The 13,520-nt window shown below is 39.4% G+C and overlaps 1 protein-coding gene across 14 annotated transcripts in view; it reads left to right on the plus strand.

Annotated features, from left to right (window-relative positions):
- GK (glycerol kinase) overlaps positions 1 to 13,520 on the plus strand; it is a 74,319-nt gene that overhangs the window by 13,987 nt on the left and 46,812 nt on the right. For all 14 annotated transcript variants that reach the window (XM_086388433.1, XM_086388437.1, XM_086388439.1 and 11 more), the window contains 2 exons: positions 456 to 562; positions 8,376 to 8,453. In XM_086388433.1, the coding sequence (XP_086244559.1) occupies positions 456 to 562; positions 8,376 to 8,453 (185 nt within the window). The remainder of the gene's footprint in view (positions 1 to 455; positions 563 to 8,375; positions 8,454 to 13,520) is intronic.

The following is a 13,520-nucleotide window of genomic DNA, read 5'->3' on the forward strand; positions in this document are numbered from 1 at the left end:
TGTGCTTCATAAATAAATAAACAAATATAAAAGCAAGGAAATCAGTCAGTGTGTCAAAAGAATAATATCTGTATTTAGTCTGTTTAAAAATGACTAATGACTAGTGAAATGTGAATACTATCAGATTTCATCAGACCTACAAGATATAAAGAATTGGGGAACTTATTTCTTACTAGATTTGAAAAAAAATGATTTTAAAACAGGTAGAATATCTGCTGTTTGTGGCCTAGTATTACCTCCTTTGAAATGGTTAATTACTGCATGAAGAATAATAAAAATGTAAGGAAAATTGGCCCTTCTTTAAGTCATTTCTTTAGAATATTGGATATGCTTTGTTTATCTGATTTTCTTCAGTTTATGCAGCCACACCCTCATAAGTGAACAACTCTAGAGAAATAAATTATATCTGTCTTGCTTGTTTGTGGACTAACCAAAATACTTTCTTTTGTTTGAAGGTGGGTGGAGCAGGACCCTAAGGAAATTCTGCAGTCTGTCTATGAGTGTATAGAGAAAACGTGTGAGAAACTCGGGCAGCTCAATATTGATATTTCCAACATAAAAGGTATTTTTAATGTTTTACTCTCTCTGTGATTATCTCAGTTAAATTCATTCGTTCATTCAGCACATACTCGAGTGCCTGTGCAATGGCAAGCATTTCTTCAAGAACTGAGGATGCAACAATAAACAGGAAGATTAGGTCCCTTTTCTCTTTGCTTTTGGTGCATTTGAGACCACCAAGAACAGCAGAGAAATATTAGCTAATTTCAGATATGGATAAGTTCCATGCAGAAAATAAAACCCAGTGATATGGTAGAGTATACGGAGAAAGGCTTCCTTTAGATTAGAAGGCCAGAGAAGGCCTCTTTGAGGATGTGACACTTTTTCTGATGTCTCAGAGGTCAAAAGGGGCCAGCCATACAAATATCTGGGGGAAGAGTGTTTGAGGAAAAGAAAGTAGCATGTGCAAAGGCCCTGAGTGGGTATAAGCTTGGCCAATTCCTAGATCAGAAAGAAGGCCAGCATGTCAAAAACAACGTAAAAGAAGGGTTGTTTCTTACAACCTGATAAAGGCTTTCAGTTGGAATTGAAATCTGGAAAGTGGATAGGGCATTGTTGGTAAGTTAGGAGTTTGGATGTTGTTCTTAGTGTCACAAGGAGCCATGAGAAGGCTTTAAGTGAGCTGATAGAGGATAACAGGGTCTGACTTGCAGTTTAGAAACAACTCCCTGACCGCTGTGTGGAGAGTGGATAGGAAAGGTGTAAGTGTGGACGCAAAGAGACCAGTGTGGAGACCACCCTGGGAATCCTGAGAGAGAGAGGATGATGACTTGATCAACGGTGGTTGTAGTGAAGGTGAGGAGAAAGGGCCAGAACTTGCTGATGAATTGGATGTCAGGGGAGCAGAGAGAGTACTGGGATGAGGGGGAGAGATGGGTCACAGATGAGACTTGATTTTTTTTTTTTTCCTGGAGCTCTTGGATGGTTATAGAGATGCTCTTTACTGAGGAGAGAAAGAAGGAACAGCTTGGAGTGGACAGAGATTTGAAATCAAAGCACTTCATGTATGAAGTTGCCCTAAAATAATTGAGAGTGTGAGATTATTATAGACACCTCTGTTCATTCCTAGTAGTTTTAATAGAATATCTGCCTATGTTTGACTTTGCTTCATTCATACAGAGAGGGAAAAATAACCCAGACATCTAAAATTGATGTGCTACTAATGTAAAGGGTGAAAGCATAATGTGGTTATTGTCATCTCCTTAGAGTTTAAATGTTTCTAGCTCATCATTCAAGGGCTATTCTGTTTCTTCCTTGGCTAATTTGTCTCTAGATAGAGTGAATAATTAGTTGTTGGTGGTGGTTCCTTAATTCATGTCATCTTGGCTCTGAAATTGACTCACACTCCCAAGTTGAAACATTGATTTTTTTTTCCTCCAGAGTTTCCCTTATTTCCCTAAATAAAAAAAAAGACTAAGCACAATCAAAACTAGTCATTCAGCAAACTCAGAATGCCTACAATGTGCTAAGTGCCCTTGGGACACAGTGGAGCACAAATAGGGTTGTACAGCTGTCAAATGGGAGAAACATGTCAATCCCATGACAAATTCATGGGATACTGTAACAGTGATATTTCTGTTACTGCAGATTTTTACAAGAAATACCCACGGGCAGTTTGATATAGGTTAACAGTTTTTTAATATCCTACCCTCATTTTATTCCTACATCTAAGGGAAAAACTTCACATTTCTTTTAGAGTTGCATTCACCAAGTTTTAGATGAGTTGCATGTGGAAGTGATTGTTGCTCAGTTTTCTTGAGTTGTCCTCACAGCTTTCACAGTCTAAACAGTGTAAACATATGAGGCATTCACCAGCACACTCTGTTGTCAAAATATCCATTACCAGTGACGTTAATCATCTAGGTGGCTGAACGCCATGTTCAGGATGTAGACTCCAGAGCCACTGGCCATGATTTTGACCTCATTCTACCTCCCTTACAGGTGAGGTAGGCTGCGGTGTGTTAGCCTTCTGGACCTACTCAGGTGGTTCTTTTTTCTCTTGTTTTTGTGGTATTCCTGAAGATGACACATGACTGCAGTCCAAGTGACTCGTCTTCCACTTGCACTGTCTGCAAGAGCACTGAACACATAGCTCCCTGCTCTCTGCTCCTCCGTGTCTGGCCAGTGTGAAACTTATACCCTAACCAAAGTGACCCAGCACTTCCTTCTCAACAACTCTCAGCCTATGGCCGAGGAAGAGAACATTCCACAAGCCCATCCATATCAGGCCGATTGTGCTTAAAAAACTTTTTTCCCAGATAATTTCTTGAATGGGCACTGTCAAGGGCCAAGCTTTGGCTAGAGCTCTAGGTCACAGAAGCCTCATGATGTAAAGGATTTTCCATCACCTAAACCTAGTTGTGGATGAGGGGACAGGAAGCCATCACAGGTCGTGGAGCTCTTTAGTGGTGGATAACATGCATGCTCAGCCACCCTGTCTCCTGGTCCAGTCCTCTCTTTCCTGAGCCACACAATGTTAACCTCAAAATGGCTTGAGTTTTGAGTTCCAGTGTGGCAAATAAATGATTTTTTTTCCCCCACTAAAGAGTGACTCATTGATCACTTACCTGGTGGTAATCACTGAGTTCATCATCAGATCAGATCAGATCACTCGCTCAGTCGTGTCTGACTCTTTGCGACCCCATGAATCGCAGCACGCCAGGCCTCCCTGTCCATCACCAACTCCCGAAGTTCACTGAGACTCATGTCCATCGAGTCAGTGATGCCATCCAGCCATCTCATCCTCTGTCGTCCCCTTCTCCTCTTGCCCCCAATCCCTCCCAGCATCAGAGTCTTTTCCAATGAGTCAACTCTTCGCATGAGGTGGCCAAAGTACTGGAGCTTCAGCTTTAGCATCATTCCTTCCAAAGAAATTGGTTGTATTTCTTTTACAAACTCCAGTTTCATTGGTTTTAGTTGTCCTCATCAGCCGAAGTGTGTTGATTTCAGGTCCCTACAAACAAGGTCTCTAAAATCAGAGTTCACTTTCCAGTTTAACAGCTCACAGGAGCCCAAGACAAGTAAATAGGTTGCTGCTTTCCTTCTTGGCTTAGAGAGCTGGGCAGCTCTGTTTGCCTGTCACTGGACTGAAGGAAATACAAAGTATACAGACTGACTAGCCATTATCAAGACTGAAATAATGCCATTTGCAGCAACATGGGTGGACATAGAGATTGTCATAGTGAATGAAGTAAGACAGAGAAAGAGAATATTGTATGACATCCCTTATATATGGAATCTAAAAAGAAATGGTACAAGTAGAGTTCCTTACAAAACAGAGACTCACAGACTTAGAAAACGAACTCATGGTTGCCAAAGAGAAGGATAGGTGGAAGGGATAGGTAGGGAGTGTGGGATGGGCATATACACACTGGTGTATTTAAAAGACATAACTAACAAGGACCTACTGTATAGCACAGGGAACTCTGCTCAGTGTTCTGTGACAGCCTGGAGGGGAGGGGAGTTTGGGGAGGAATGCATACAGGTATATGTATGGCTAAATCCCTTTGCTGTTCACCTGAAACTATCTCAACATTGTTAATTGGCTATACCCCAATAAAAAATTTAAATAAAAAGTATACAGAGTGACAAAACCAGATAATCTCTTTCATCCTCTGTCAGGAGGTACAAACAGAACACAAAATACACTGTTACAAAGTTGAGAGCATCAAATCCTAAGTGATTAGATTGTTCTCACACCCTTGCAAAACAAGGAAACCCCCACGCCCACTGCCTCACCCTACTCAACACATCCACAGGCATTTCCTTCACCTCTCAGACTTGGCCTCTCAGAAAAGGTATTCTTTGTCCCAAAGCACTTCTCAGCAGTGGCCAGATATCATTTGCAATTGTTACAACTTGCCATAAGCACACATCTTCCAGATGCTACTTTCTTAAAAAGCTTTATACTGCTTCCCACATGGAACTTCCAGTAGTCCCAGAGCCTTCCTCTAGGGATTGTATTATTTTGTATGTGTGCGCTCAGTTGTGTCTGACGCTATGCGACCCCATGGACATAGCCCACCAGGCTCCTCTGTCCATGGGATTCTCCAATCAAGAGTACTGGAGTGGGTTGCCATTTCCTCCTCCAGGGGATAGTCCTGATCCAGCGTCTCCTGCATTGGCAGGTGTACCCTTTACTGTGGAGCCACTTTCTTTTACTATGTATGGTTTTCATTTTTTTTTTTTTCAGAAATGTGTTCCAATTATAAATTATAACTTATTTTTAAATAAGGATGCATGTCATCTATAATTCTACAAAGACAACAATTATAACATTCTGGACTACTTCCAAAGGCTTTTTCCTCATTATATTTTCTTAACTGCAGTTATAACTTTTCATAGGCAATCTTAAGCAAAATTTAACCAGATTTTAAATGTATCACTTAACTAGTTAATTTTATAGTGACACTCAGTGTTGAGGAAAACAAAATCCTAAAAAAGTATCTGCCAGATACAAGAGTAATACATTGGGTATTTTATTTGTTTTGTTTGTTTGTTTTTGTTTTTTTTTATACATTGGGTTTTATATGTGCCAATGATTATAATATCTGTAGCTAAAAGACTTGTATGTCATATGCTCTTATTGTAGCTTGACTAGGGTGGCAAATTGTGAAACCTAAACATGTATTCTGAAAAAGAGGGAATTAAAATTGGAAACTATTAAGATAAGTACCTGTGCAGTCAGAAAAGTTTTCTTTGAGGGGCATAGAAAAACCTAGAGCATTTTAGGGTAAAAATGGCAAGTAATCAGCTTGTGAAAGCAGTTCAGAAGTTCAGAGACCTGTATCAGAGAAAGCAGTGCCAGACGTGTTTGTGTCTGGAAGAAAGTCCTGAGAAAGCTGGTTCACTGGACTTTGTCTGCAAGAAAAGCACTTTTGCTTGGCACGAAGGAACCAAATTGAGAGAGAGGGGAAAGAAGGAGTGGTCAGAGTGGAACCTTGTGACTGATGACTCAGATGGCAATAGCTGTAGATAATGTTCTAAATACCAGGTGAAAGAAAGTAAAAAGTAAAATCGCTCAGTCGTGTCTGACTCTTTGCGACCCAATGAACTGTAGCCTACCAGGATCCTCCATCCATGGGATTTTCTAGGCAAGAGTACTGGACTGGGTTGCCATTTCCTTCTCCAGGGGATCTTCCTGACCCAGGGATTGAACCCCAGTCTCCCACATTGTAGGCAGATGCTTTACTGTCTGAGCCACCAGCAAATGAGCCAATAAAGAAGGGTAGCCTGAAGGGCTTAGAATAGAAACTCCAAGATTGCAACTCAGGAAGCAGACAACTAGTTAACCACTAATTAATGCAGTGGGGAAGAATAGGAGAGTTTAGTAGAGCATGAATTCCTGATGAGTCCTCATGGTGAAGGTCACCTTAACAACCATTGCCAAGGTCCTGCTGAGGTCTCTAGCCTCTGCTGTGCCCACAGTGCTGCTAGGGAATTCCTTAACCTTTGAGTGTCCCACTTCGTTCAGTCCTATTCCTTTTGACTGACACTCCACTGTCTGCATAGCAATGATGACACTGAACGGCAGCCTTAAGTAACGTGTATGGAGTAGTTACTGTGTGCCAGGCACTGTTTTTTTAATTTATTTTTAATTGGAGGGTAATTGCTTTACAATATTGTGCTGGTTTCTGCCATATATCAACATGAACCGGCTGTGGCACTGTTTTAATAGGCATCAATTCCAGTTTCTCTTTTTGGAACCTGGTAAGGCTTACCTGGTGACTCAGATGGTAAAGAATCTACCTGCAATGCAGGAGACCTGGGTTCGATCCTTGGGTCAGGAAGATCCCCTGGAGAAGAGAATGGCAACCCACTCCAAGTATTCTTGCCTGAGAAGTTTCATGGACAGAAGAGCCTGGCGGGCTACAGTCCATGGGGTTGCAAGAGTCAGACAGACTGACTAACACTTGGCACTTTCAAGGTGGGAGTTATTGGTGATGTCCATTTTACAGAAGATAAAACTGAGACCCAGGGTTACACTGCTAGAAAGCAGAGGCAGTCTGGCTTTGGAGCCTGCGCTCTATTGAACAGTGCCCAATTGCACAATCCCCGTTTTAGCAGATCGCCTTGTATGCCACTTCATGGAGAAACATGTCCGTATCTCTTGCCCCCTTCCCTCCACCATGGGGTCAGCAAATAAGCTTCTGCCCTAGTGAAGCTCCTCCCTGGGTGTTAATCTCATCCCCTCTGTTACTGTAAGAATCAGGATGGTGTCCCATTCATTTCCAGACCCCTTCCTCCCCTACCCCCATATTCTTCTTTCTCTTCCTATATTCCTGCAAACATTTTTGTCTTCCTTTTGTAAAAAAAAATCACCCCCAAATCTATTCCTTTCACCCTGTGCCTCTAAGTTTCCTGGTAATGGAATCTCATTCATCTTTGGACATCTAGGCAAGGTGTTACAATGAGTAACTCTGCATTGGATGAAGATGATTTAAAACGAGGGAGCTGCTGGTCCCCTTCAGATCTCTGTTGGTCAGAACATTGCTAGTGTGTCTATTCTGGGGTACAGTGTGAGTAATTTGGACAGATAGTTGCATGTTCCTAGGGGAGGTGGTGACGGGACTTTAAACCATGCCGTATGGAGGTGGGGGCAGTGGATCGAAATTGGATTGTTCAGCCTCGGCAAGGGAAGAGAAGCCTGGAGGGACAGAATAACTGCTTCAAGTGTGAAAGGCTGACCTGTGGAAGGAGTCACCTTATTCTTGTATCTCCAAAGAGTGTGGCAAAGATCGACAGGCAGAAGCGACGAGGAAAAGGATTTTTTTCAAATAGAAAAGCTGTGTGGCATAGATTGGTTTGCCTTGTGAAAGGTAGTATCTTTTCACTAGAAGGTGTCTGAATGGTCTCGTAACAGGCAATTCCAGAGATTTGAGCATAAGATGGGTTGATTATATTGCCTTTAAGGTTAAATTCTGAAAGAACCCTTTAGCCCAGCGTATGCAACTCTATGCATGTGGGGAGTATTAAGAAAAATATACCAATGCTCTGATGCTACCCCAGGTAGTTAAATGAAAATGTTTGCTCCAGGCCCTGGGCACTGGAATTCTATAAAAGCTCTGCAGTTGATTCTAATGTACAGCCAAGTCTGAAAACCTCCAATTTAGCTGAATCAAGCTAAACTGAATAAAATGGTATGGAATGGTATTTTACTTAGAGTAACTTACTGTAACTATAGCCCTTGAGTTGTATATAGGTTAGTATGAGGTAATTGCCATCACATATTGTACTTATACCTGATTCAAACTCTATGTCTTGTAAACTATTATTAAAATACATGAAAAAGTTGAATTTCGAACTAACCATAATATGAGTTTACCCAGCATGAAGGATTCTATCGGTGGCTGTTTTTTTTTTTTTTTAAATGCATATGTGTGTGTGCACACACACAGATGGAAATTTCTTGTAGCAGTAAGTAAATAAATGAATGAGGTTATTGTTGGTCGCCTCAGCATAATAAATAGGGTGTTGTAAACTGGGGAAGTTATTGCATTCCTTTTTTATAAGCCAACCTGGGAGTCTTTCTTTTCACTATTGATCTGGGTCTATGTCATGGTGTGCTGATAGTAAAGAGGGAAGGAGTCTGTAGGAAAGAAAAAGAAGCTTGACTTGGAGGTTTGTTTTTCCTGGGGCCATTTGAAGAAAATCAACTCAATACCACTACTAATGTTCCAAATGTTTTTTTTTTTTTCCTTTTCCCCACACTGTTATGTTTACTTGTGCCTATATAAAAAAAAGAGAACTATCCTCAGATTTTTGCTTGTTTTTTTTTTTTTTTTTTAATTCTTTTCTGTTTAATTTTCTCTCAAAAGCTATTGGTGTCAGTAACCAGAGGGAAACCACTGTAGTCTGGGACAAGTTAACTGGAGAACCTCTCTACAACGCTGTGGGTAAGCTGTTGTGCATGGATGTCAAATGCAAGGCCTTTTTCTGCTTGCAGATGTGGTCATGCTAAAACATCTGGCTCAAAAAGCATGTAGTCATGTTTCCTATAATCTCAAAGAGTCTTCTAAGAAATGGGTTGTTATATATTTACCAGTTTCAGATAGTTATTCCCATGTGGAATTAACTCTTTCTTTTGCTCTCCCCTTCCTGATAATTTGTATTAGACAAATGAATCAGTATGGCTAGAACTTTTCGTGATCCCTGCTGTTTCTGACACCTAAAAGAGATTTTACCTCCTCCTCCCCTCAAAACTCAAGATTACACATGTTCCCAGTCCCATGTCTGCCTCTCCATAAAGTACTTGTGTACTTGTTCTTCCCATATAGGCACTTGAATCGACTCTACTGAGCTTATGAAAACAAAAATCTCATCATTTTAGCTCCTTTTGCTATAAACGTGGCTGTGTCCACAGGGTGGAAAGACTGAATCTCAAACATACCACCATTAGATATCACGCTTTATTCAGTGGAAATAACCATGTATATTTTAGTCTCACTCTTAGCAGCATATGACAATTGAGCACTGAATGACACTCTCACTTACTAAAAGGAAGATTTTGTTCTAAATATACAATCACTAAAAGGCATCATTCTGTCACAAATAGAAAAGCACCATTTTTTGGTCAATAAAGTAACAGGTTGTGGGTTGGGGACTGGAGATAGAAGTTGTCAGAGATGGAATGATTTATGGAGTGAGCAATTTTTACTTTGCAGTTACTTTAGTATAGATTGGAAAAAGTGACATTCAAGCAGAAAATGTGCTTAAAAAGTGTTTTGTAAGAGTAGCGTGAATCCTTTGGAAAGAATCTTTATAAAAAATCAAGGTGTTTAATGTTACAGTGTTATAAGAAAGCATTTAGTATGTCTTCTGTACTGGTGATAAAAAACTAAAGATGCAAAGAAAAGGTGAAAGAATTGCAGCCAAAGGTCCTATTAGACAAAGTACCTCTTTTGAATCTTTATTTTCTTCTCATTCTCATGAGCAGCTCATTTTGAATATAAGGAGAATATTACAGTTTTAGTGACTAAGAGAGTATTCTTTCACAGATGAATGTTAGCCAACTTTTTATACTAGTTAGGGTTTTACTTTTTGTTTTCCCCCTTATGAAAGGAAGGGCCTATTCACAGAAACCAGAAAGTTCTTGTTAAACTGTAAACTTTGAATTGTAGAAATGCAGCTTTGGACTTTGAGGTGTCATTTTAAAATAATGCAACTAGGTTAGTTGAAGTTATAGTGAAGGATTTCAGTAAATATTTTGCCAGGAAGACTTTCTGTGATGTGCTTGTTTATTCATTCCTTTTTCTTCTACAATTTCTAGTTTTCTATTTAAAAAATATCAGGTATTCAAAACAAGAATGACTGAAAACCAAGAGAAACAACTGACATTGCAAACAGACCCGTAGGAAATCCTAATACTAGAGTTAATCAGACTTTAACCATGATCTGCATGTTCAAGAAATTCATGGGGAAGATTGATAATCTTAGCAAACAATTAGAAATTTAAGGATAGAAATTTTATAATGGTATTAAACTCCATTGATGAGTTTTACATCATATTAGATGCAGCTGAGGCACAGACACACAAATGTTTAGAAAATGTAGAAAAGTAAGAGAAATATAGAGTAAGATAAGAAGATTCAACATATTTTTAATTGGGGACCCAGAAGAAAAGGAAAGTGAGAGAGGAAAGTTTTTCAAAACTGTTGAAAAATATGCCACCAATTCAAGAAGCACTATGAATCCCCAGGCAAGATATATACACAGAAAGCCATACACAAACACAGGCTGAGACCTAAAGATAAAAAGAATTTTAAAGTAGCCAGAGGATGTGACTTTGATGAGAGCAACACTAAAACTTCTAGCTGATTTCTCAATGGAAACAGAGTACAGCGGAATGAAATTTTGAAGTGCTAAAAGAAAATAATATTCACCTAGAATTCTGTATTTAGTGAAAATATCCTTAAGAAATGAAGGTAAAATATAAAGGCAATGACAAACCAAAACTTAGAAAAATCATTACAAGCAAACCCCTACTGAAAGAAAAACTAAATAGTTTTTTTCTGGTAAAAGGAAAAAAATGTTCTCAGGTGGAAATTCAGCAATGCAAGGAGGAATACAGAGGCCAAGAAAGAGAAAATATGTAGGTCATTCTAGCTGAATTTTGACTGTATAAAATAATAATGTATTGTGATATTCAAAATATATTAAAATTTTAAATACTACATGGCAACAATAGTACATGAAAGGAATATTTAGTAGATGAGGTTAAAGTGTCTTGTGGTTCTAGTACTGTCAAGGATGCATGTTGTAGTCTCTAGGCTAAGCAGTAAAAGAGTAAATAATGTATAATAAAGGGGGAAAATGGAATGACTTTTAAAAAGAATGCAGGAAAGGAAAGAAAAAGGAATAGAACCAGGAAGGACAAATAGGAAGCATTTAAATCCTACCATGTAAGTAATTATATTAAAAAGGACAAGATTACTCTCTTCAGTAAAATCTAGCAAAGGAGTTAATTGAAACTGCTAATGAGCTGATGGGATTAGAACAGTGAGATTGGAGAGACAAATTGGCCAGACCTTTCAGAGGAAAGATACAACTGGTATGTTTGGAAATTGAATAGGGCATAAACATGAAGCAAAAATAAAACACGGCTATAAGATTTTTAGCCTGAGGAAACAGAAGGAAATTAAGTAATATTTAAAGAGTGCCAACATGAGAGAAAAATGACTTTCTTGGACAAGTTGAATATGGGACTTGGAATTAAAGCTCATTTCTGGACAATTAGAATTTGTGGCTCTGTTGTAAAGAGATCGTTCAAAAGGTAGACTTAAAAGTTGATAACAGGAACTTCCCTGGTGGTCCAGTGGGTAAGACTCCATGCTTCCAGTGCAAGGGGTGCAGGTTTGATCCCTGGTCAGGGAACTAAGACCCTGCGTGCCTTGTGGTGCATCCAAAAAAAAAAAAAAAGTTGTTAATATAGTCTCAGTTTATTGTAGATGAATTCACCATAAGAATGAAGGTTACATTAATTTATGCAACTAAAGTTTAAGTGCCTTTCTGTAGACAGGTACTGTGATGACCCCTAGGCAGATAGTGACAAACCAGGCAGTTACTATGCTTGCCTTGGTGACACAGAAGGCTAGGGGTAGAAATTTGGAGGCTAGACAAGGAAAGAGAATAGAAAAGGAGGACAGAGAGTAATTAGCTGGGAGGAGACGCCACTAAGTCATGACAAGGATAAATTCTGCCTCCAATTTTCTTCTACCCAGGAAATACTAAGGTGGCATATGTCCATGCAAGTTTTCAGTTGAGAATATCTACACAATATGAAATCTTTAGAAGCTTTATCTTGAAACAACATGAAAGGGAATTGATGAAAACAGAATCAGCTTTTTACATATTTTTGTCTTTGAGCTTCTTTGTCTTCATTTATATCATGGCCTGTGGGTTTTCAACTTTTTCCCTCTTTCTCTATCTATATATTTTCTTCCTTCCTTGTCCCTTCCTCTTGTAAACCTTTTCTAACTCGATGCCTATCCTGTGCTTCTTCATTTTTCTCTCTGTTTACTTAGTAAATTATATAACCGATGAACAGTATTTGTTATAGGCAAGCACAAGAGAGGGACAGTCTTCTTTTTTTAATTGCTGTTTACTATGTCACCATTTTTATGAGGTCCTGGATAGGTAATCTACTCACTCAGCCCCTGTACAATAACAGAGAGGAGAAATTTGGGGTCCTATTAGTGGACATGAAACAGGCTTGGGGAAGACACTGAAGACCAAGACAGGCTATTTGTTCTTCCTTGTCATTAGGGTGTGTTTGTCATTTGACATCTTTTCTAACGGTATGCTTATGAGATAAAAAAACATGCAAAGGTATCTATTGAGGCACAGATGGTCTGTTTCAGAAGCTTCATATTGTCTTAGCGTTTCTATGTTAGTTCTGTGATTGGCGAGGTGAACATTGGTATGGTACCCAAGGTGGAGATAAAAACACATCCCTCCTTCCTAGTCCCTGTGGCATGATGCAGCCGTTTACCGTGATGGTCTCACAGGTGGATTGCAGCAGCTTTGTGGCCCTGGATCTGAAGCAGGCCTCTGCCTTCTCTCGCCTGTCTTTCGTTTTCCTCATCCCTCTGACTTTCCTCTCTCCCTCTCAGCATTATCTTCATCAATATTTTCCAAAGAATTCCCTCCACTCCTCTCCCCACCATTTTTCTAAGCCTTTTCCTTCCAGAACCACCTTTTTTTTTTTTTTAGTGGTCTACAGGCTTTGCTGTCTTCTTAATAGTATTGAAAAGGAGGTTTATATTGACAAATGTACCACAGACTAAACCGATAAAGAAGCACAAAGCTCCACAGGTAGTTCAGATGTTGAGTGGGGGAAGGCTTGAAGCAACTGATATTTTTGCAAATTCGTATACATATTTCACTGATGCTGCTGGGGAAACATTCTGGCTTGACTCAGATGGCCTGGCTCTTTCCCCACTTCTCGGCTAAGTTTCGTCACTCACTACTGAAGTTGCTTGGTGCGCACGGCAAGCCAAGTACAATAGGACCCTCATCGTGGTAGCTTTCTGTCGAACACAATTCATGATTTAATGTCAAAATATTATTCATAGTAAGGACTAATATCCAGGGAGGCCAGAGTCACTGATGTGAGCCCTGTAGTATATTACAGAAAACCACCAATAAAAATCATGTGTCTCTCAGCCATTATTCCTTCTTTAAATGGTATTACAAACATTTTTTCTAAGGTACTGGATTTAAAGTTTCCTGTGACACATGACTGTTTATGCAGAGAGTGACAGTTTTAGACATTGGTCATTCCCTTTGCCTTTTTAAAAAATTTTTGCATATTAGTTCACCCCAGGCCAATGATTAAATCTGGCTAGTCATCTGTTGAAATCTGAAGGAAACTTGATAAGCTCCATTCTTTTATCTTTTTGGGAACTGGGATATGTTTCAGAGTATCAACATGAAAGAAAACCATAGCTGGCAAACCTCCTAAA

The sequence above is a fragment of the Bos grunniens genome, chromosome X (genome assembly GCF_055505025.1).
Source record: "Bos grunniens cultivar Pamir isolate PY7600 chromosome X, Bosgru_T2T1.0, whole genome shotgun sequence".
In the NCBI taxonomy this organism is placed as follows: domain Eukaryota; kingdom Metazoa; phylum Chordata; class Mammalia; order Artiodactyla; family Bovidae; genus Bos; species Bos grunniens.